The sequence below is a fragment of the Salvia miltiorrhiza genome, chromosome 4 (genome assembly GCF_028751815.1).
Source record: "Salvia miltiorrhiza cultivar Shanhuang (shh) chromosome 4, IMPLAD_Smil_shh, whole genome shotgun sequence".
Classification (NCBI taxonomy): domain Eukaryota; kingdom Viridiplantae; phylum Streptophyta; class Magnoliopsida; order Lamiales; family Lamiaceae; genus Salvia; species Salvia miltiorrhiza.
Window position 1 is genome coordinate 40341041 of NC_080390.1, and position 24515 is coordinate 40365555.

The following is a 24515-nucleotide window of genomic DNA, read 5'->3' on the forward strand; positions in this document are numbered from 1 at the left end:
TTGATCCACCAAGAATGTTTTCTATTTTTGTTTTCATAAATGAATAAATTATCCCAAGCTTTAATATAGTCATGAAAGCTATAAAAGTTTGGGAGAGCTTGATATGTTTCAAGCTGCATGTCTACTTTGGTAAGTAGGCAATCCCCAATTTGAGGAAGAAAGAATTTTCTTAATAACACATTTAGAATAGGCGTATTCGCTTCCTCAATCCGTGTTGAATTTCAACAGATCCAGTTTCAACGAGAATTGCCTCAAAATATTCTCTACTCTTTTTACCGAAAATTGGTAAAATGTCTTTATTAAGATGAGTTTGAGCCAATTGATATGGAGAAAGACCTTAATAGATCTTTTTCAATTGGATAACAAGTAATATATCCGGAATTCAGATATGGGTATCTAATTTCTTCTTTAGAACTCTTTTAAAGAAATATAGCATTTTGATATAGTTGTATATCATATGCCATTTCATCATCTTCAAATTTCTTATTAGGATAAAAAATTACTCTTATTAAGAATTTATATATATATATATATATATATATATATATATATGCATTTTTGTATTTAACTATATGCATAAATTATACTGGGGAGAAGGGGGGGAGGGGCAGCGACAAGAGGTATATGACCGATTGTTTAGTGCCATGCATTGGGGTGGATGAGGGGAAAAATATAAGATTTGTCGAGAAATGCAATTCATTTTTTATACAATTTAATGCATTTTTGTGTGTAAAGTTATGCATGTTTATGTGAAATATTATGCGTGGAAAATATGTCAGTTTCAGATAATCTATATATATATATATATTGATTTTTTTATATCTGATTTTTTTTTTCGATTTTCCCCCTGCTCGGATTTGGCTTTGGAATACCTTGTCATAATTTGGTGCGCCATGTAGAGAATATGTGTGGTACAGATTTAAATCTATATACAACCTAAGGGAATGCTCACAAGATAACTTTAAACTCTAAAATGTTTTGTCTTCATCGCTCTTGATGTGCGTATTTGTGTTCATTGAACATAGTGGTGCATTTTTAGGTTCGTTGGACGTGTTATAATGAACGTCATAGTTTACTATGTACGTATCAATGCAGGTGCGTATTTATGTTCGTTGAATATAGTACAAACATGGCACTATAATAATTTGCCAATAACGCTTGGTTAGGCACCAGAAGCTAAAATAATTTGCCTAATTTTGCAAGTCCACAAAAACGCGGCCTATTTTTGGGAATCGTCATAAGATAACTTTAAACTCTAGTAGGGTCACTGCTGATCGTTCATGTATGTGCATATTTATGTTCATTGAACGAAGTTGTGCTTCTTAATTCACGCTTAATATGGCCAAATAATACCATATTTTTGCAATTCCTTAAAATAGAGTCGAAACTGCGTATACCATGTGAAACGAACACAGATACACAAACCTTTGTTCACCGAACATGTTCAAATTATGAATATGAAATTTATGAAATTTATTATAACATTTTCAACTAACACAGATACACACCGCTTTGTTCAGCGAACACAAAAATGAACATGCATGTGAGCTCAATAATCCAATATTCTATGGGTATGTTCGGACAGCATGTTTGTACCAAACCACAATTCATCACAAACTAAGTTTCCCGCTGCATTCATCATAAAAATGAGTAGAACTTTTTATACGCAAACATGTCATAATATATTGACAAAATCCATAACTATAACAATAAAATTCGCAGTAGTTCAAGGACCAATTCATGACCAACGAGGGTCCTATTAAGCGAGCTCTCCTTTGTATAATAATACAAGTACAAAACTTTCAAATTTCACTGTTACTTTTTGTCAAAAAAATCACGCCAATAATGACTACATGAATTCCAAGATATGATCAGCCTCAAATAATGACCACAAACTTTGACAACTATCAAATAGGGAGTAAAAATATAAGCACCAGTCTTTAAGATTCAAATGCTATTTTTCCAAAAAAAAAGTAACGCAAATACTCGCCACATGAATTCGAAGAAATGATCAAACGCAAATAATCACCACAAGAACTATGACAAACTTCCAAAATGAAATAATCACCACAAACACTATGACAATCATCGACCGGAAATAATCACCACTATTTCAATACTTATAAATTACAAACCATACAAGTTCGACACATATAATAGTTTGGAGTCCACATTATTATTTCAAAAATATGAAATTCATCAACTAGGAACTAAGATCTGCGTCATCCTTTGTAGGGCAGTTTCTTGAATCATGATGGCCCCTCGTCTTACATTTCCTGCAAAGCCACTTGGGTTTCTGTGCAAGTAGCATTGCCTTTTCTTTTTCCGATTTTCTACGTCCACCGGCACCACTCCCTTTAGTCTTAGCGACATCTGGTGGCAGAACAGATGGAGATTCGGTTGGAGACGATCCATAAAACTCATCGAAAATCTTGTTCTTCGACAAGGATGAGTTCTCCGGTGTTCCGAGCTTCGCAAACTTGTCCCTAACTTCAATGAGATTCTCATATAATTGATTACACAACTCTTCATTGCCCCTAACGTGTCCAATGGATTCACTTACAATCTTGAATATGCGAAGCTCCAAATTAGATTTGGAATGCTTGTCATGATTTTGCACTTGATCTGTTGAATCATTTGGACACAAGATGCTATACTTGCACCATCTCGCCGCAACGTACTTATGAGGAATAGTGTCGAGATTCATATTCCTAAACACAAGAAACATATGCATGCAAGGGATATGTCACAGCCCGCCCTAACTAGGGATAGTTAGGCCGAGTGATCCACGACTAGGGATGTGGTTAAAGAAGAAGGGGAAGAAAAGGGGCGTCATTTATAGCCGTAAAACTTACTCATCTTAATAAAACTCGTCATTTTTATTCATTAATACTCAATTGAAAACAGTCTATGAAAGACAGCATAAAACTTAATTAATATCATTAATCAAGTTATACATCATATGAAACCATTCTCTTAAGACTCAAAGTATGACATAACATACTATAACATCAACAACATCTTGCAACGGAAAGTAGCTAGACATATGTATGAAGACATATTCTAGACAGGTTAACTATTTATTAACAACCCTGGAGACTCCGCTCATTGCAGCACCATCATCACATCAGCTCAACCTGCACATTTAGAAAACATATGCAGGGCTGAGTACAAAAGTACTCAGTGGGCACGTATGCCTAAGTATAAAAATACATGCTTCAAAACTGTAAATTGTCATGCCATCATAAACAGTACAGCAAGGGAGTTTTAGCTAAAAGGCCCAAGCTTACTAAATTCATTTGTGATTCTTAAAGTTCGACTGATTAGTCTAAGTTCTCTTGTAATCTATCATATCTGGAACTGTGTGCCGGAGAGGTGGCCACCTCTCACGGTCACTTGACCGGCCAACCCGCTAGATGACTCACGGTCACTGGTGTACACTAGCCCTGGCAGGATAGCTATCAACTGCTCAGGACCCGAATTCGATTGCATCATTGGCAAAGCCAAAGCAGATAGATAGCATACTAAAATTTAAACATTTTATGGCAAGACAATACTTGAAATAACTTTAACTCAAAGATTTTATCATGAAATAACTTGCTTGAACGTAACATTTAAACTCATTTGATATATATGAAAGTAATGCCCACCTCGTTGTGTCTCTGTATCAATGAGTAACGTCACTCTCTCCCTCAAGTCATTTGTAATGACCCGACTTTTTATTAAGGATTATATACTTTTAATTACTGATTTAAGGATGTATTAGAGTTCAGCATCCATAAATAAAATACGAACTTATATGAATTTGATAATTTATATATGTGATGATTTATTTTTTATTATTATTTTCAATAGATGATGCACTCAAAATATATTTTGAGTCCATTAATTTATTGTGGAGAATTTAACACTGAAGTGTTAAATATGAATCTTTTATCGATTGTTTACTTAAGCCCATGAGTAATTTAATTTATGTTAGAAGCAAGCTCAAATGGATTTTATGCTTCAATAAGAATTAGGCTTATATGTCTTAATGTATTTAAATGAGTTTGGAACCATATAATTAATATATTAATCTCTTAGATATTTTATTACATGTATAATCCTAAGCATGTTGAATCCTAAGCATGCTGAAGAATTTTGAGCGCATGCTGAAGAAATTCTTCAGTCATACATGCAGGCTGAAAGTGTTCATACCTGTAAGTTGAAAAAAATTCCACAATCCTCATCCATCCAAACCACCCCATTTTTCTTTAAAACCACAGCCACTTTCACCATTCTCACACCACCATTTTCAACTACTGCAGCCCAATTTCACAGCCAATTTTAAGGTAATGCAACAAAGAAATTTCTGCATCTTTCCATTCCCTTCCCAAATTGATTCCTAATTTTTGTGATATACAATATCTGCAGAGACTATTATCCACCTACTCAAGGTATCATCACCCTCAGGGAACCACCAATTCATACCAATTCATACGGCTGTTCAGATATTTCACAACATGTTTACATATGCACATATGAACTGAAATTTACAGTATTTGATTTTTGCTCAAAATCCTATGCTATTTTGTGAACGGAATTGTGGTGTGTAAGGTTCAACTTCATACTCCTATTCTCAACTACATTTCCGTAATCTTCAGAAACAAAGAAGAATTTGTACAGAACCTTTGGAAACAAGAAAACCTAAGGACATAACATTTATACAATTTCAGATTTCTCCAAGAACCCATCTTTCTTTTCTTCAAATCTGAGTTGAATCCTTCTTGCTTACCTTCGGAGAGAGAGTGAGAGTCGAGAAAGTGGTGAGAGCTGGGAGGGGGTCTGTCGGAGCCTCACTCTGAGTTGACGAAGTCGCAGCTGCCGGTGCTGCAGGTGGCAGCAGCCCACTGACCGCTCGTAGCTAAAGCAGGCGGAGGCCCAAGACAGACGGCTGTTGGCTGGTAGGAGGCGAGGCGGCGTGACCCGAAGCGATGCGAGACGCCGTCGCACGGGGTGGCGCTGCCGAAGGCCAAGCGCCGCTAGCCACTGCGAGAACGGAGCAGCAGCAGCAAGCGCTCGTCCGCTGCCGGAAACGTGATGGAAGAGAGGGCAGATGGGAGGCGGCGAGCGTGTGAGGATGGGAGAGAGAGATAGAGGAGAAGAGAGGGGGGAAAAAAATCGAGGGAGAGGAGAAGAGGGAGCAGGCGGCGTGGTCGCACCTGCCTCACGCCGGCCTCGCTGGCGACCGGAACGGCCAGGACGCGGGGCGGCGACGGCTGGATCGAGCGAGAGAGAGAGATGATGAACAGTGTTCTTTTCTTGATAATTGAGAGAGAGAGAGAGAGAGTGTTCTTTTCTTGATAATTGAGAGAGAGAGAGAGTGCCTGCTTTAATAAAAAAAAAGAAAGAAAGGGAGAGAACCGATAATTTAGAGAGGGAGAGGAGAATTGTCGGTAGTGAGAGAACCGAGAGTGAAGACTTATGGGGAGAATTTTTGGACTCTTTTATTGGGCCTAGTTCATTTTATTTGTTGGGCCGGGGATTAATTCATTGGGCCATCTTTTTATTTCTATCTGGGCCGAATTTATTTAATGTTCTTGGGCTGGAATTTATTTAATTCTATTGGGCCTGTTTCAGATTTGTTTAGTTCAGCCCAGCTGTTAATTCGTCATTTGGGCCGATTAAAGTGTCTATTGGACTAAGATTAATTCTTTCCAGTCCACATTAATTATTACTTGGACTCCTATTATTTATTAATAATGGGTCTCGAATTTATATTACTTAGGCTCCTACGATTTAATTGATTAAGTCCAATGAAATTTATTTATTTAACCCAATAAGAATTATTATTTTAGGCTTCTTTATTTATCCTAATTATTTTAATTAGTGATTAATATTAAAATTTACTAATTATTTTAAGGGTGATGATGGGCTCACTAATTGGGCTTCATGATTTTATTATCTTGGGCCTCAATATGTTTGGGCCTTATTCAAAGAAAAACATGATAGACTTAATTTATCTAATTAATTTGGGCTTATATCTATTTAAATTATTTGAGCTCTTAATTATTAATTTAAATTGAGCTTGATTAATTTAATTATATATTGACCTTTAAATTAATTATTTAAATGGAGTTCTTTATTTCAAGTATTTATAAATGGATTATAAAATGAAATATTTTGAGTTAAACTCTCATTTAAATTAATTCTTTTCAAATGACTTATTAATATGGATTATTTGAAAATGATTAAATGATTTTTAAATAAGAAAGCATGATCTATGATGATATAATTTATCTATGTAATATTATAGGATTTGTTTTTAAATGACGGAATATTTGACTTGATGACATAAATAGAACGAGTTATGATTAATGCGCATGTTGATGTTCGAATAAATAGTTTCGAACCTAAATGATAGTTATGTGATAATGTTTTGAGTTTAAGGTTTTGACGAGATAAGATTAATAATCCGACTTCATAAGACGAGCTTTAATTCCTTAAATAGGATTAGCATCTCATAATTTAATTAAAGGAATATGAGTCATGCATAATCATTTCACGCATCCTCATTTATTGAGATTTTTCGAGAATTAGAATCTTATTTTATTTTCTCGAATTAAAGGTCAAGCACCAGAGTTAGAGCTAAACCGTGAGTCTGCTATTCAGGTAGGCTTTCTACGTATAAACTAAAATTATATATTAGAATTGTTAAGACTTTATGCTTATGAATTTAAATGATATTGTCAATGCCTAAATGCTTTATGTTTTATTATTAATTGCCTATCTGATGTTAATCGAATTCGGATTCTGGATGGGACCGCAAATCCCTTCGGAATTAGTGTACACCTTGTGATCGTGAGTCATCTAGCGGGTTGGCCGATCATAGTGTCCGTAGAGGGAGGCCTCCCTCTCGGCACGAGTTACTGATATGGTGATTAATGATATAAAATACCTGCGCGGGTTATTGATGAAAGAAATGATATTATGTTGGTAAATACGAGTCTTTAAAGGAAAACCCTCGTATCTTACTACTGTTGAAAGGCTTGACAATAAAATATTATGCATGTATGTAAATTTCGGCAAGTGTCCACTAAGTACTTTTGTACTTAGCCCTGCATGTATTTTTAAATGTGCAGGTTGAGCTGTGATCGAGGATGTAGTGTGCAAGCGGAGCTTTTGTCGATCTAGGATGATTACCTCAGAGTAGAGTATATGTCTTCATACATATACTCAAATTGTTATTCCGCTGCGAACACTGATTTTACTAAAGACATTATGTTATCTTGTCAAAACAATATGTATTATTTAATAATGTACTCAAACTCGTTGAGTACCTCTTTTGGATAATATTATGTACGGTTCCTTTTGACTTTCGTTAAATTCTAGTTAATTTCAATTGTTTTCCTTATACAAGTCGAGTCATCAAGAAACCGAATATGCCCCTTTCTAACTCCCGCTCCTAAATTCCCTCCCTTAGTCGCGGTTTCCCCGAAATTGCTATCCTTAGCAAGTGCGGTCGTGACAGAATGGTATCAGAGCATTTCTTTTGCTCTGAGTACTAATCATTCCTTCTAAGTTGAGTCTAGATTAAGTAAGTAAATACACTTTGAACTAGTTGACAAAAGCTTGGCACTACATCTCGTCACGCTCAACGGAGGTTATGGTAAGTACTTTCAAGTTTTAATTAAGTTAATTTCTTGAAATGTATGAAGCATGAATAAGTATGACTATGGTATGAATCACAAGAACTTAGAACTGTTAAGTTATATATGCTCACTCTCACGACGGAACATAGAAGAGAACTTAGGGAGATGGCTTAACTTTTCTTCATGTTACGATGACATCGACAATGACGGTCGAAATAGAGAAAGAAGAATCACACGAAGGGTCGCATGATGAAACCACGAGCATGAAGATTGAGCAGCATAACGAACGCCAATAGTACGTTGATGGCATGGGCATAGCTTAAATATTCGAGTGTTTTTCTACGATGAGATCTCGAATTAGCTTGGCCTTTTGAACTTATTTTGTTGAAACTTTTAGTGCTCGTTGCTAGATTTAAGAAAATATCATCATCACATAACAAGCCCTAAGTTCGGTAAACAACGACACTAGAACTATATGATAGTCGAATTAGGTAATCTGTGATTAAGTATTAAGAACCTGTATGACTTGTGTAAATGCTAGATTTAGATGATGAAGTGTTTTTGCACGTTATGGTTATTGAACCGAACTTGTTTTCCAATTTTAGATATTTAGAACCTTATCGCCTTAAGTTACTTGTCGTGTGCTACTTTTGACGATAGAACTTCCTTTGTTAGATGGCGAGGACTGTTTTCACCCGACGACGACCACTGCCCCCATGGGCTAGTCCAGAGGAGGTCGAGCGGTCCTACCGCACCTATGCTCCATGTCACGGGGATAACCTCGGACAGTTCCTCGCAGGTTTTCACAGACACTGGGTCGAGGCGAGTGCACATGGAGTATCAGGGTATGACGGTATCCAGAGGTTGATCTTACTGTTACCTTCCGAGTGGCAGGGATGGGCTAGGCAGATCTCTGCCCACTACATCTTTCGCCGAGAAGATTACCACGACCTCATGGGAGACTTCCCTAGCTTTATTGCGGAGCTTCAGATCTGTTTCACTTTGTGGGGCCGCGCCCCTCTAGGGCCCTACATCCTTCCGGGAGACTACGTACAGGTGGGGACGCCTTTGCCAGCGGAAGCACCCACTACTGCTCCCGAGCCCTCGATGGCCTTGCCCCGAGATCCTCCACCACGAGCCTCAGTTCTAGGGCGCCGTGGTAGGCACGATGACGAGGCAGGCCCTTCTCGTCCACGGGCTCGCAGGGATTTCCCATCGCCTCCTGACTCATCAGCCCGGGCTGCTACTCCTCCACCACCAATGATACCTACGGCAGAAGCAAGGCTTTCGACTGCCATGGCCAACGCTGACAGGGTCATGTCCAACCTGAGGGAGTTCATAGATAGGGGCAAAGCCCCTATGCAGGAGGATGATGGTACAGTACCGTATGGTACGATGAGGAGTACTCATCCCGAGCCCGTGCCAACTCCAGCTCCGATCAAGCCTCGTGCCACGGCCAGGATCAGCACCAGAGATGATCCGATCCGTGAGATTGTGGACGACATCTTCCGCTCAGCCCAGATCATGCAGGAGACAGGCGAGGGCCAGGGAGAGACTCCGTTGCCCAGCTGGGAGCCGGGCGAGGATGAGGAGGAGGACCCCGAGGAGGATCCAGAAGAGGACCCCCTGGCGTCACCGAGGAACAGTCGTACCGCGACTCAGAGTTCACAGATTTGATAGTTTTAGCTTGTGGATGTACTCCGGAAACGATAATTCGTTCCAATGACTATGATTTTATTTATGTTGTTTCTAGCTAGCATTAGTACGGAAATGTTGGTCTCTAGGACGTTCCGTGAATAAAAACCCTTTTGTGATTGCTTAACTAGTAAGCCGGTACATCATAGGGAGTACTGGATAGACTTTACTTACATTTTGGGTTGACAATGTAAAAGCCCTCGATGAGACAATTTTCCATGAGATATAAATGACCCTAGCATGGGTTTTCTACGACGATCTCGTGTATGTTTTATGTTTCTCTACGGGTTTTATTCTTCACGAGTCAGTTAAGAATGTAGTAACTTTGAATAATGTGACTTGTGCATGCAACGGTTCCTGTTATATTTTAGTTTTGGAGTTATGATAAGTTAAATTTGACAAACAGTTCTATATTAATTGCCTTAGAGACTCTTGTATAGAATGCGTTAAAATGGGTGTTTATATTTTGCAGAATGCCGCCTAAACGAGGTCGCCCCCCTAGGAGAAACGTTAACAATGATGGAAATCGCGATGAAATACCTGAAGGGCGGCGAAACGATAGGGAACCTACCCCACCCCCTCCACCCCCTGCTAGAAGGACTGAAGAACTGTTTCTTCGACAGAATCCGCCCACATTTACTGGGACAGGCGACCCAGCCGAGGCCGAAGCTTGGATACGCGCCTTGGAGTGTATCTTCACCTTCCTACACTGCACAGAAGAGGAGCGACTCTCGTGTATGTCTTTCCAACTAGCCGGATCGGCTGACTTTTGGTGGGAAGCCCGCCGAAAGACTCTGACTCCCGAACAATGGGCAGCATACACTTGGGAAGACTTTAAGACGGGATTATATGATAAGTATATTCCCAAAAGCTACAGAAAGAAGAAGGAGGCTGAGTTCTATAGCCCGAAACAAGGGAAAAGGACGGTGACCGAGTATGACAGAGAGTTCTGCGATCTATCGCGTTATGCTCCACAACAGGTGGATACTGATGAGAAAATGGCGGAGAAATTTTGTGCCGGTCTGAGGCACGAGATTCGGATGACTCTAGCTAGTCATGGTGGACTCTCATACACTGAGTCTTTGAACAGGGCACTGGACATCGAAGCTGCGATGCCAGTAGAAAGGTTGGCTCCGCCACAGACCTCAGCGCCAGCCAACCCACCTGTACGCCCTCAGAACTTTAAAGGAAAGCGCAACTGGAACGACCATAGAGGGAATGAAAACCAGACTAACAAGAGGCCATGGCAAGGAAATGCGCCGTTGGGACAATATCAGCAACAAGGACAAGGGAAGCAACAGGGTCCTGCCCCGGCTGGAGGCAGCCAAAGACAAAATGAAGTTCCCCTTTGTCCAAAATGCCACAAACCACATCGTGGTGTCTGTAAGGCTGGAACTGACAGTTGTTACACGTGTGGCCAGAAGGGCCACTACTCCTCACAATGCCCCAACAAACAGCAGGGCGCGGCAATCAGGGCCACTTATGCCCAGCCCCTGCAAGCAGTTCAAGGGCAACACCGGCCCCGCCAACAACAGCCATACCAGCAGCAATACCAATACCAGCCCCGCCAACAACAGCCATACCAGCAGCAATACCAACACAAGCACCAACAGCGCCAACAGCAACAGAGGCGGCAGCAACCATTGCCGCAGCAGGCGAGAGCCTTTGCTCTCACCCAAAACCAGCCCGAGAAAAACCAGGGAAACCTGGCAGGTATGGGCAAGCTTAAAGGTTTTTCCATAATGATTCTGTTCGATACTGGTGCCTCGCATTCTTTTATATCTGCCCCTTGCGTAGATACCTTAGAAATCGAATCAGAACGAGCTAAGTGTGCCTTAAGAATCACTACACCCTCAGGAGAAAGATCTACCACCACACATGTTTGCTCGAACGTAGAATTTGAAATAGGAGAACTTAAGATGGTAGCAAACAATCTTAATATTCTGCTCATGTGGGACGTAGATATGATCTTAGGAATGGACTGGCTAGCTGAGAATCACGCCACCATCCTTTGTAGTGAACGAAAAATTTCTCTTCGACCACCTGGAAAGGAACCGACGGAATTTCACGGCATCGGTATGAAGAAAAGAGTACCAGTGATATCCGCATTACAAGCCAGAAAAGAGATGATGAAGGAAGGAAGCACAGCTTATCTCGTCTACCTAAACGGGGAAGCTAGTGAAGACAAGAGGGTGGAAGATGTGGCAATAGTACGAGACTTTCCAGAAGTTTTTCCTGAAATATTGCCGGGACTACCTCCAGACAGACAACTAGATTTCACCATTGATCTAGAACCTGGATCTGCCCCAGTATCAAAGGCACCGTACAGGATGGCCCCAAAGGAACTACAAGAATTAAAGGTGCAACTACAGGAACTCTTGGACTTGGGTTTCATCAGACCCAGTGTCTCGCCTTGGGGAGCGCCTGTACTCTTTGTCAAGAAGAAAGATGGAACCATGAGGATGTGCATTGATTATCGAGAGTTGAACAAACTGACGCTTAAAAACAAATACCCTCTTCCAAGGATAGATGATTTGTTCGATCAACTCAAAGGAGCCAGTGTATTCTCAAAAATAGATTTAAGGTCTGGTTATCATCAACTGAAGATCAGACCAGAGGATATATCTAAGACCGCTTTCCGCACAAGATATGGTCACTATGAATTCATTGTCATGCCATTTGGTCTAACCAATGCACCGGCAGTATTCATGGACCTCATGAATCGAGTTTTCCATCCATACTTAGACAAATTTGTCTTAGTGTTTATAGATGATATCCTCATCTATTCTAAGAATGACCAAGAACATGAAAATCATTTGAGAATCATCCTGGAGACATTAAAGACAGAGAAGTTGTTCGCCAAATTCAGCAAGTGCGAATTTTGGTTGAAAGAAGTAATGTTTCTAGGGCACATCGTATCAGCAGATGGAATCAAGGTGGACCCCGCCAAGGTGCAAGCAGTGCGCGAGTGGAAATCACCAACCACACCTAATGAAATCCGAAGTTTCTTAGGTTTGGCAGGATACTACCGGAGATTCATCGAAGGATTCTCTAAAATAGCGAGACCAATGACGCAATTACTTCGCAAAGGAATCAAGTATAAGTGGAACGAAGAGTGTGAAGCCAGCTTCCAAGAGCTGAAGAAGAAATTGACAACTGCACCAGTGCTAGCAGTTCCAGCAGCCGATAAAGAATACGTGATCTTCACAGACGCGTCCAAAAATGGGCTAGGTTGTGTGTTGATGCAAGAAGGAAAGGTTATTGCCTACGCCTCGCGACAACTAAGGCCACATGAGTTGAACTACCCCACTCATGATCTGGAACTGGCAGCAATTGTGCATGCTTTGAAAATTTGGAGACACCATCTATACGGAGTTAGATGCGAAATCTTCACTGATCACAAAAGCCTTAAGTATTTTTTCGAGCAGAAAGATTTGAATATGAGACAGAGGAGATGGCTCGAACTCGTAAAAGATTACGACTGCGGTATCAACTACCACCCGGGAAAAGCTAATGTAGTAGCTGATGCTTTAAGTCGTAAAACTCAATCCGAATTAGGACTTCTTCTCACTCAAGAGGACACGCTTGTAAGGGATTTTGACAAATTGAAGATAGAAGTGGTTCAGCCACCGGCAACGACAAGAGCAATTATTGCAACTCTAGTAGCCGTCCCAGACCTCAGAGAAAGGATCGTCAGTGCCCAGAGAGCGGATGAGAGCTTGGAAAAAGTTCGTCTCAAGATCCGAACAGGCACGCCAGGAGGCTACCAAGAGGCAACGGATAACGCAGTTCTTTTTGAAGGAAGATTGTGTGTTCCCCATAACGAGGAACTCAGAAACGAGATCATGAGTGAAGCTCATGACACGCCCTATACCGCTCATCCCGGAAGTACCAAAATGTACCAAGATCTAAAACAGAAGTTTTGGTGGGACGGGATGAAACGAGACATAGCCTCGTTTGTAGAGCGTTGCCTTGCATGCCAGCAAGTGAAAGCTTTACATCAACGACCATATGGGAAATTACAGCCATTGGAAATTCCAGAATGGAAGTGGGAGCACATAGCGATGGATTTCGTGGCGGGTTTACCCAAGACAAATAGGGGCAACACAGCTATTTGGGTAATAGTAGACCGTCTCACGAAGAGCGCTCATTTTATACCGATTCCAATTACCCATGGATCGGAGAAACTAGCCCAACTGTACATTCGTGAGATTGTACGGCTACATGGAATACCAATATCCATTACTTCAGATAGAGATTCAAAATTTACTTCTAGATTTTGGATCAGTTTGCAGAAAGAGTTGGGAACGAGATTAAACTTTAGCACCGCCTTTCACCCTCAAACAGATGGACAATCAGAAAGGACAATTCAGACCCTTGAAGATATGTTGAGAATAGTGGTGCTAGACCGAGGAGGAAGTTGGGAATCAGTGCTGCCATTGATCGAATTCGCCTACAACAATAGTTACCAGGCAACCATTGATATGGCACCTTATGAGGCGCTGTATGGAAGGAAGTGTAGATCACCACTTTACTGGGATGAGGTGGGTGAAAGAAAAATCCTTGGGCCAGATGCAGTAAGCGAGATGATTGAGACCATCCGCCAGATTAGAGCAAGAATTAAAGAGGCTCAGGACAGACAGAAGTCTTATGCTGATACCCGACGAACCGAACTACAATTCCAGATTGGAGACAAGGTTTTCCTTAAAATATCACCCTCGAAAGGGATCGTTAGATTCGGCGTTAAGGGTAAGTTGAGACCCCGTTTTGTAGGACCTTATGAGATCCTTGAAAGAATAGGTCCCGTAGCGTATAGGTTGGCACTACCACCTAGTTTTGGAAACGTCCACAATGTGTTCCACGTGTCACAGCTGAGACGGTACGTGTTTGACCCCAAACACGTGATTCGCCAAGATGAAATGATTCTTAACCCAGACTTGACGTACGAGGAAAAACCTGAAGCCATTTTGGACCGAAAGGTGCAAGAGTTAAGGAATAAATCGATCGCGTCAGTCAAAATACTGTGGAGACACCATGGACCAGAAGAAGCAACGTGGGAACTTGAGGACCAGATGAAAGAAAAATACCCAGAACTTTTCACATAGGTATGCAAATTTCGGGACGAAATTTCTTTTAAGGGGGATAGTATGTAATGACCCGACTTTTTATTAAGGATTATATACTTTTAATTACTGATTTAAGGATGTATTAGAGTTCAGCATCCATAAATAAAATACGAACTTATATGAATTTGATAATTTATATATGTGATGATTTATTTTTTTTTATTATTTTCAATAGATGATGCACTCAAAATATATTTTGAGTCCATTAATTTATTGTGGAGAATTTAACACTGAAGTGTTAAATATGAATCTTTTATCGATTGTTTACTTAAGCCCATGAGTAATTTAATTTATGTTAGAAGCAAGCTCAAATGGATTTTATGCTTCAATAAGAATTAGGCTTATATGTCTTAATGTATTTAAATGAGTTTGGAACCATATAATTAATATATTAATCTCTTAGATATTTTATTACATGTATAATCCTAAGCATGCTGAATCCTAAGCATGCTGAAGAATTTTGAGCGCATGCTGAAGAAATTCTTCAGTCATACATGCAGGCTGAAAGTGTTCATACCTGTAAGTTGAAAAAAATTCCACAATCCTCATCCATCCAAACCACCCCATTTTTCTTTAAAACCACAGCCACTTTCACCATTCTCACACCACCATTTTCAACTACTGCAGCCCAATTTCACAGCCAATTTTAAGGTAATGCAACAAAGAAATTTCTGCATCTTTCCATTCTCTTCCCAAATTGATTCCTAATTTTTGTGATATACAATATCTGCAGAGACTATTATCCACCTACTCAAGGTATCATCACCCTCAGGGAACCACCAATTCATACCAATTCATACGGCTGTTCAGATATTTCACAACATGTTTACATATGCACATATGAACTGAAATTTACAGTATTTGATTTTTGCTCAAAATCCTATGCTATTTTGTGAACTGAATTGTGGTGTGTAAGGTTCAACTTCATACTCCTATTCTCAACTACATTTCCGTAATCTTCAGAAACAAAGAAGAATTTGTACAGAACCTTTGGAAACAAGAAAACCTAAGGACATAACATTTATACAATTTCAGATTTCTCCAAGAACCCATCTTTCTTTTCTTCAAATCTGAGTTGAATCCTTCTTGCTTACCTTCGGAGAGAGAGTGAGAGTCGAGAAAGTGGTGAGAGCTGGGAGGGGGTCTGTCGGAGCCTCACTCTGAGTTGACGAAGTCGCAGCTGCCGGTGCTGCAGGTGGCAGCAGCCCACTGACCGCTCGTAGCTAAAGCAGGCGGAGGCCCAAGACAGACGGCTGTTGGCTGGTAGGAGGCGAGGCGGCGTGACCCGAAGCGATGCGAGACGCCGTCGCACGGGGTGGCGCTGCCGAAGGCCAAGCGCCGCTAGCCACTGCGAGAACGGAGCAGCAGCAGCAAGCGCTCGTCCGCTGCCGGAAACGTGATGGAAGAGAGGGCAGATGGGAGGCGGCGAGCGTGTGAGGATGGGAGAGAGAGATAGAGGAGAAGAGAGGGGGGAAAAAATCGAGGGAGAGGAGAAGAGGGAGCAGGCGGCGTGGTCGCACCTGCCTCACGCCGGCCTCGCTGGCGACCGGAACGGCCAGGACGCGGGGCGGCGACGGCTGGATCGAGCGAGAGAGAGAGATGATGAACAGTGTTCTTTTCTTGATAATTGAGAGAGAGAGAGAGAGAGTGTTCTTTTCTTGATAATTGAGAGAGAGAGAGAGTGCCTGCTTTAATAAAAAAAAAGAAAGAAAGGGAGAGAACCGATAATTTAGAGAGGGAGAGGAGAATTGTCGGTAGTGAGAGAACCGAGAGTGAAGACTTATGGGGAGAATTTTTGGACTCTTTTATTGGGCCTAGTTCATTTTATTTGTTGGGCCGGGGATTAATTCATTGGGCCATCTTTTTATTTCTATCTGGGCCGAATTTATTTAATGTTCTTGGGCTGGAATTTATTTAATTCTATTGGGCCTGTTTCAGATTTGTTTAGTTCAGCCCAGCTGTTAATTCGTCATTTGGGCCGATTAAAGTGTCTATTGGACTAAGATTAATTCTTTCCAGTCCACATTAATTATTACTTGGACTCCTATTATTTATTAATAATGGGTCTCGAATTTATATTACTTAGGCTCCTACGATTTAATTGATTAAGTCCAATGAAATTTATTTATTTAACCCAATAAGAATTATTATTTTAGGCTTCTTTATTTATCCTAATTATTTTAATTAGTGATTAATATTAAAATTTACTAATTATTTTAAGGGTGATGATGGGCTCACTAATTGGGCTTCATGATTTTATTATCTTGGGCCTCAATATGTTTGGGCCTTATTCAAAGAAAAACATGATAGACTTAATTTATCTAATTAATTTGGGCTTATATCTATTTAAATTATTTGAGCTCTTAATTATTAATTTAAATTGAGCTTGATTAATTTAATTATATATTGACCTTTAAATTAATTATTTAAATGGAGTTCTTTATTTCAAGTATTTATAAATGGATTATAAAATGAAATATTTTGAGTTAAACTCTCATTTAAATTAATTCTTTTCAAATGACTTATTAATATGGATTATTTGAAAATGATTAAATGATTTTTAAATAAGAAAGCATGATCTATGATGATATAATTTATCTATGTAATATTATAGGATTTGTTTTTAAATGACGGAATATTTGACTTGATGACATAAATAGAACGAGTTATGATTAATGCGCATGTTGATGTTCGAATAAATAGTTTCGAACCTAAATGATAGTTATGTGATAATGTTTTGAGTTTAAGGTTTTGACGAGATAAGATTAATAATCCGACTTCATAAGACGAGCTTTAATTCCTTAAATAGGATTAGCATCTCATAATTTAATTAAAGGAATATGAGTCATGCATAATCATTTCACGCATCCTCATTTATTGAGATTTTTCGAGAATTAGAATCTTATTTTATTTTCTCGAATTAAAGGTTAAGCACCAGAGTTAGAGCTAAACCGTGAGTCTGCTATTCAGGTAGGCTTTCTACGTATAAACTAAAATTATATATTAGAATTGTTAAGACTTTATGCTTATGAATTTAAATGATATTGTCAATGCCTAAATGCTTTATGTTTTATTATTAATTGCCTATCTGATGTTAATCGAATTCGGATTCTGGATGGGACCGCAAATCCCTTCGGAATTAGTGTACACCTTGTGATCGTGAGTCATCTAGCGGGTTGGCCGATCATAGTGTCCGTAGAGGGAGGCCTCCATCTCGGCACGAGTTACTGATATGGTGATTAATGATATAAAATACCTGCGCGGGTTATTGATGAAAGAAATGATATTATGTTGGTAAATACGAGTCTTTAAAGGAAAACCCTCGTATCTTACTACTGTTGAAAGGCTTGACAATAAAATATTATGCATGTATGTAAATTTCGGCAAGTGTCCACTAAGTACTTTTGTACTTAGCCCTGCATGTATTTTTAAATGTGCAGGTTGAGCTGTGATCGTGGATGTAGTGTGCAAGCGGAGCTTTTGTCGATCTAGGATGATTACCTCAGAGTAGAGTATATGTCTTCATACATATACTCAAATTGTTATTCCGCTGCGAACACTGATTTTACTAAAGACATTATGTTATCTTGTCAAAACAATATGTATTATTTAATAATGTACTCAAACTCGTTGAGTACCTCTTTTGGATAATATTATGTACGGTTCCTTTTGACTTTCGTTAAATTCTAGTTAATTTCAATTGTTTTCCTTATACAAGTCGAGTCATCAAGAAACCGAATATGCCCCTTTCTAACTCCCGCTCCTAAATTCCCTCCCTTAGTCGCGGTTTCCCCGAAATTGCTATCCTTAGCAAGTGCGGTCGTGACATCATTACTTCCCAAAAAGACCTTCATCGTTATGAAGAATCAGTGAGAAGTTATTAAAGAAAACTCGATTAATAATCTAATCTCTTTTATGAAACATTAGTATCTCTAATGTTCATCTCTCTTGGTTGTTAATCAATATAACAATTATTATCTCTCGTCATTACTCATTAATTATAACATCCTTATGTTATAATTAGCAGTGCTTCAATTAAAAGAAATATTTAACTCATCGAAAAGTCCACTTTCTTAGCAGATCAATTCGCTCACATCTCATCTAATAAACCAATTAGAAAGTTAATCTTTCCATTAGGCATGTATTTGAATCACGGGTCAACAAGAATTGACTATGCTCAAATCCTAATTTCACTTAGAAATTATAATGATTATTTGATGATATATCAAAGTATTCATTAAAAATTTTGGCATGACCTATTCATATATAATGTCAGTCACGAGATTTCAACGCGTGAATCTCACTACGTGAACTCGTCTCTCGACTCAAAACTTAACATCTTGACATCTTTTCAACGCAAACCAAACAATTCAAAATCATCAAAACTCTTTATCAGTAAACTATCATTTATACTCGAAACCAATTGTTCGAGTGTCAGATACCAACACGTATGTGCGTAAATCAAAACTCTCACAACTTACACCATTTAGTCATATCGTATCATCCATCAAAACAAATATAATCAAGTTGTTATCTAGAAAGTTTTGCTGTTTTTGTGTCATCTTTAAAAATTCATAACAACCAACTCAATCATCATAAACTCTCATACCAACTGATCTCAAAAACTTCATGAAGTGTAGTTCACTCTAAAAATGGTAGTTAACCAAAAAGGTTAAAGGTTTTTTGAAGATATTGCTCTTTTAGTGCAGGCTGTCAAAGATTGACAGTTTCTGCCAATTTTGTTTAGGCCATTAGAAACCAAGGCAAACCTTAATAAAATTCCATCAAATTTAATCATCCAAAACTAAAGGTATCCTTGAAGATTTGGTTAAAATTTCACAAGAGAAAACGTTCATATGATCTGCCAAATAAACAATGAAACTCATACACTTTTACTGTTGGACAAATATGACAGCAGAACAGGGCATTTTTGAAATAATAAACTGCTCTGTTTCAGAGGTCATAAAAATCGAAATCTTAAGTTTTTAGAAAAGTATTGAAGTCTAGTTTCGTTTAAAAAAAACGGTGATGCAAAATCCTTCATGGATTAATAGATATAAACGTTTTTGTGAAGTCTACCAATAGTTGACAGATTCTGTCAAGGATTTTTCAAAATATCTTTAAAATAGCAAACATCATCCAAAAGACATGAAATTTTGCAGCAACGAAATACACATATCATAGATAAACATACTAAAATTTCAGAGCCATCAAGCAATGAAAACTCATCGAAACATAAGCTTGAAACTGCTGTAAAATTTTGACAGAATTCCAGTTTTAATTTCGTTCAACAATTATCATCCATAAATTGTAAATCAATTAGCATGCTCATGTGATATCGTAGAACACATATACGCAATAATATTCATTATGCAACGTCTCAAACTTTACGAATTTAAATAATCATACTCTAAAAATTTATACAATTTTCGTGCTTGGAAAAATACGAATTTAATATATATCGATTCTAGCATACCCCTAAGCACAAATATCAAGTCAAAACGATCAAACAAAAATCGAAAGACAAGCTAATATGTGAAAAACGGGGCTGCCCTCATGGGTTTCATAGCTACGGTTCGTTCCGTTCTTACTCCCTTCATTAAACATGCTCAACATCTACCCAAGAACAACATACTAAAATTTCACGACGATCCGACGTCGTTTCAAAATAAAGTCGAGAATCGACGTTTTTCGACGTCGACGAAAATCGAAAAGAAAACCATCAAAACGTAGGTAGAGATCTTACCTACTTAGATACGTGATCGAAAAGATGATCGGCGCTCGTCTCGGTGCTCAAATCGGAGGTCAAAAGCTTGAGCTCAAGCTAAAATGAAAATGGCGTGAACTAGTGTGTGTTTTAGGTGTTGTATGTGTGAGATTAAAGTGTGAGTGGAGTGTTTGGCTGATAAAGCCGTATAATATGTGTGAGTGAGTGGGGTTGGGTGGTTGGTGGAGTGGTTAGGGTAGGGTAGGTTAGATAGTATATTATCCCACTTAGTCGTTAAATATCTCGTTTCGTCTCGTTTTAACGACTAACTACCCATATTCTTCGTTACTCGTCCTCTTAACTCCTACTCACTTTCATTACACTCGTAATTCTATATAAATATAGAAAACGCAAGCTCGTTCTCGAAATTCTGATAAACAAGCTCGGTTCATTTATCGAGAAATCTCGGTTTACTATTCACTCGTCGTCCAAAAATAAAAACTTTCATTATTGGACTCGTATCGAAAAACTAAGAATATTTCTCGACGACGTGCACGTAAAATTTTGAAAGTCGACAAAAAGACGAAATAGCCGTATTTTACTATTCATCGTCAAAAAGTCAAAAATTTCAAAAACGTCTTAACGGACTCAGATTTCACTTCCGAGTTCATCGTTCTCATTCAAATAATTATCTCGAATTATTCAAATACTCAAACTCAACTACGGATTTAAAATCCCACATCATCCACACATCATCAAAAGAACATCTCAACGTCTTAAAAATAACAAGGGAACTTCATATAACTCCTCATCTCTTTACAAAGTAAATCAAACAAGGGATCTAAACCTTAATTACTCAAACTCAAGCAATTAATCACGTAATCAAAAGCCCGGGTATTACAGGATACCTTTCCGGGTGAACAATTTGCAGCTACATACCACGTCGTCATGGGGGTGTAAACGGCGCACAGTAGAGAGACCATCTAGTTTATCCTCAATCTCATAAATGATGTCGTCGCCATCGGAAAACATCTTCCGCATTGCACAAGCTCTGCTTGAACAGTCTATCTGCTCCTGAACCTCCTTGAACATCGCATTTATGTATACAGCCGCAGCATTACATTCAATGGGTAGATTTGTCTTCATCATGGGAGAACGTGTCTCGTCGGCATGTGTCACCTGCTTGTAATTATATCTCTGTGAATCAAGACCACTGCAGAAGTTAGTATACAATAACACAATATCAGATTTCTTTTGGATAAAGCGCTTGAAATAACTATTCTCGCTTTCAGACATCGATGTGGTTCGGAAAAAGCCACTCATAGGTACATCTCTAAAAAATGCCGGGATCCACTTTGCACGATCTTCGTACATGTCGGAGAACCATCTGTTTGAGGCAATGTCATATTCCTCAATCATGTTATTCCAATTTTCTTCAAACACTATTGGATCGATGTTCTCATTCCAAACCAGTCCATCATAAATACCCCTAAAATCGGCATCCTCTCTCAACTTCTGAGGCAACTTCTCGGCAACCTTCGTATTTATGTGCCACATGCAAAACCTGTGACGGGTTTCTTTCCAAGAAGAGGCGACGGCTTTCTTGAGTCCTGGATCTTGATCGGTAATGAATAAACGAGGTGCATGGCCCATTATATCAACAAACCTATCCAACACCCATGCATACGACTCCATGTTTTCGTGAGAGATTAATCATGCACCGAAAGAGATGCACTTCCCGTGGTTGTCTCTACCGGTAAAAGGAGTGAAAATCATCTTGTATCTACAGCAGAATTACAACAAACGTGTCATATTAAGTTCAGAAATTGTTATTCAGCAATTCTTCCATTGAATGAAGACTACGAACGTGACTATTTGGCATCGTATGATCAACAATTGAAGTATTGATTAAGTAGCATCAAACGCATGTATACCTATTGGTGCAGTAGGTAGCATCAAACGACACTGCGTCGCCAAATAACTTGTAGTTCTTAATAGATATCTCATCCGCCCAAATTTGTCGACACAATTTATTGTCTTCATCTACATGGTGAAAGAATTTAAATCCGTTTCCTAACTCCTATTTGTTGGAAAAAGACTCCAACAACATGTGGGCATCGGATCCCTTAGAATGCACCTTCAAGTCTCTCGCAAAGTTCTTAAAGTCGTTGCCAGTGCATCCGACATCGTCATAACTACCTAGAATCTCTTTGGCCAAGCGAAAGGTACGCATTAGGCCAATGTTAGCCTTGATACCGGATATGATAAGCCTTTGTTGGAATTCGTCGACATTCCTGTTACTGTGCATCAAATTGCGTGTATCGACTGGAACCATGGAGTGCGTGTGGTCCTCGTTGAATTCAGTGATCTTGTACCGGCCTCCCGTTGAAAGTTTGAACACTGCCCTTGCCATGCAAGCGATTTTGCAAGATGTAGTTTTCCGCTTCTTTGCCTTAGACTCATTTGCTTGCATAATAGATCCCTTCGCCTTTTGCCACACACCCTGCCTCCTACACACAATATATCGGGACGTAATAGTTCCATCGCTTGATCTATGTATAGCGCTCAATCGAGTCTCGAAACCACACGCTGTAGCATATTTCTTGTAAAATTCTTGAGCTTGTGGTAAAGTATCAAATTTCTGCCCATGGTAAGGTTTGATTGAATCCGGACATTGAGGAAAGTACAGCTCCCTGTCTGGAGTGTTCATACATGAAGTCCCTGTTTATATTTTAGATATTGAATCGGCAATCGTTTTTTCAAGGTAAAAATAACATGTTCATCGTACTGACATATAAATATAGTCACTAAATATAATTACCTAATTTCATTTTGATAACATGTGATATTGAACAAGCACACAACAAAATCATTCATCCTATTGTACTGAGTGTTCATATTATAACTATTATAATTGATGGAACATTTGCCATATTGATCGAACAGATTGAAATTCCTAATATTCTGCACAATCTCTGTGAAAGACATGCTTCATATTTAGTCAATTTGTACATATTGATCGAACGCATTGATTGGAACTCGTAATATTCTAACTACCTATCTAATTTTTCCAATCATCAGTAGTATAAAATTTAATAAAAAAATCCATACCTTGCACATCCATATGACAAAACTCCTTTCTCCAGTTATTCTTTTAATGGCGACTTTTAGAAAACAAATGGGCTAAGCTAATGAATTTCAGAAGTAAGAGTGATATGAGATATTGTGCTTCTAATATGTAACGTACATGAGGTCCGAGTTTTCCATTTATAATATGCTTTGATTTAGACTATTTAATGTACTTTTCGGTTATAATATCTCTAAAAGTACAAACATATCATTGGATATATATAACACTCTTCGTTTGTTGTATATCAACATTAGATATGGTAGTGAATCTCATCCATCTGATCTCACGAAATCAATGAATAAGATCATGTCTCTATTCTCTATTTAATTTTGTGTTTTCATAGAACTAGGAACCTCTGTTAAAATGAGAACTAGGAACCTAATCTCAGCCCTTTATTTTCATTAATATACGGTGTAGATTTAATTGCTTAATATATCAATTCATTTATTACTATATTATGCGTATAAGGCTATTAATGTAATTTTTTATAATTCTTTATACGATAGTGGCCGAGAATTGAGGGATTGCTTTTATTTTATTTTTATTATTCCATTTGATTTGTTAGTGACCTTATTTTGTCTGTTTCTGTAGATATATATGGTCACACATTGAATACACAATTTGTTTTCAAGATGAATTATTTCATATGATTTGTATTTTTTTTTCAAACATTTGATTATTTGATGAAAATAAACTCAAATAGTTTAATTTCTGTTTTTAGTATAATAATAATTAGATTTTTAGTGAAGAATTAAAATATAATAATAACTAATTTTTTAATCAACAATAAACTGATATTAATTTACGTCGTGTGCAACTCAAATATACATTGTGTGCAACTCAAATATACATCGTGTGCAACTTCAATATACATCGTGTGCAACTTCAATATACGTTATGTGCAACTCCAATATACGTTATATCCAATATATATCGTGTGCAATTTCAATATAAGTCGTGTGCAACTCCAATATGCCTCGTGTGCAACTTCAATATATGTCGTGTGCAACTCAAATATATGTTGTGTGCAACTCCAATATACGTCGTGTGCAACTCCAATATATCTCGTGTGCAACTTCAATATACGTCGTGTGCAACTCAAATATACGCCGTGTGCAACTCCAATATACATAATATCCAATATACCTCGTATGCAACTTCAACTCCAATATATCTTGTGTGCAACTTCAATATACGTTGTGTGCAACTCAAATATACGTCGTGTG

The 24515-nt window shown here is 38.5% G+C and overlaps 3 protein-coding genes across 3 annotated transcripts; all 3 read right to left on the bottom strand.

Moving 5' to 3' along the window:
- Window positions 1-2203: 2203 nt before the first annotated feature.
- LOC131023428 (uncharacterized) lies at window positions 2204-2707 on the bottom strand. Its single transcript, XM_057952968.1, has one exon. It carries the CDS (start codon window positions 2705-2707, stop codon window positions 2204-2206), a length of 504 nt encoding a protein of 167 aa, XP_057808951.1.
- Window positions 2708-21056: 18349 nt separating this feature from the next.
- On the bottom strand, window positions 21057-21854 carry LOC131023429 (protein FAR-RED IMPAIRED RESPONSE 1-like). Its single transcript, XM_057952969.1, has one exon. It carries the CDS (start codon window positions 21852-21854, stop codon window positions 21057-21059), a length of 798 nt encoding a protein of 265 aa, XP_057808952.1.
- An 18-nt stretch (window positions 21855-21872) lies between these two features.
- On the bottom strand, window positions 21873-22869 carry LOC131023430 (protein FAR1-RELATED SEQUENCE 5-like). Its single transcript, XM_057952970.1, has 3 exons — window positions 22297-22869; window positions 22094-22239; window positions 21873-21942 (listed from the first exon to the last, which is right to left on the bottom strand). Exons 1-3 carry the CDS (start codon window positions 22867-22869, stop codon window positions 21873-21875), a joined length of 789 nt encoding a protein of 262 aa, XP_057808953.1.
- Between the last annotated feature and the right edge of the window lie 1646 nt (window positions 22870-24515).

Excerpts from the sequence above, each read along its gene's own strand:
- LOC131023428 (XM_057952968.1), bottom strand. The coding sequence starts at position 2,707 with ATGAATCTCGACACTATTCCTCATAAGTACGTTGCGGCGAGATGGTGC.
- LOC131023429 (XM_057952969.1), bottom strand. The coding sequence starts at position 21,854 with ATGGAGTCGTATGCATGGGTGTTGGATAGGTTTGTTGATATAATGGGC.
- LOC131023430 (XM_057952970.1), bottom strand. The coding sequence starts at position 22,869 with ATGAACACTCCAGACAGGGAGCTGTACTTTCCTCAATGTCCGGATTCA. Across the intron at positions 22,240-22,296 it reads ACTTTGCGAGAGACTTGAAG|GAGTTAGGAAACGGATTTAA; the intron begins GTGCATTCTAAG and ends TCCAACAAATAG. Across the intron at positions 21,943-22,093 it reads GCTACCTACTGCACCAATAG|ATACAAGATGATTTTCACTC; the intron begins GTATACATGCGT and ends ATTCTGCTGTAG.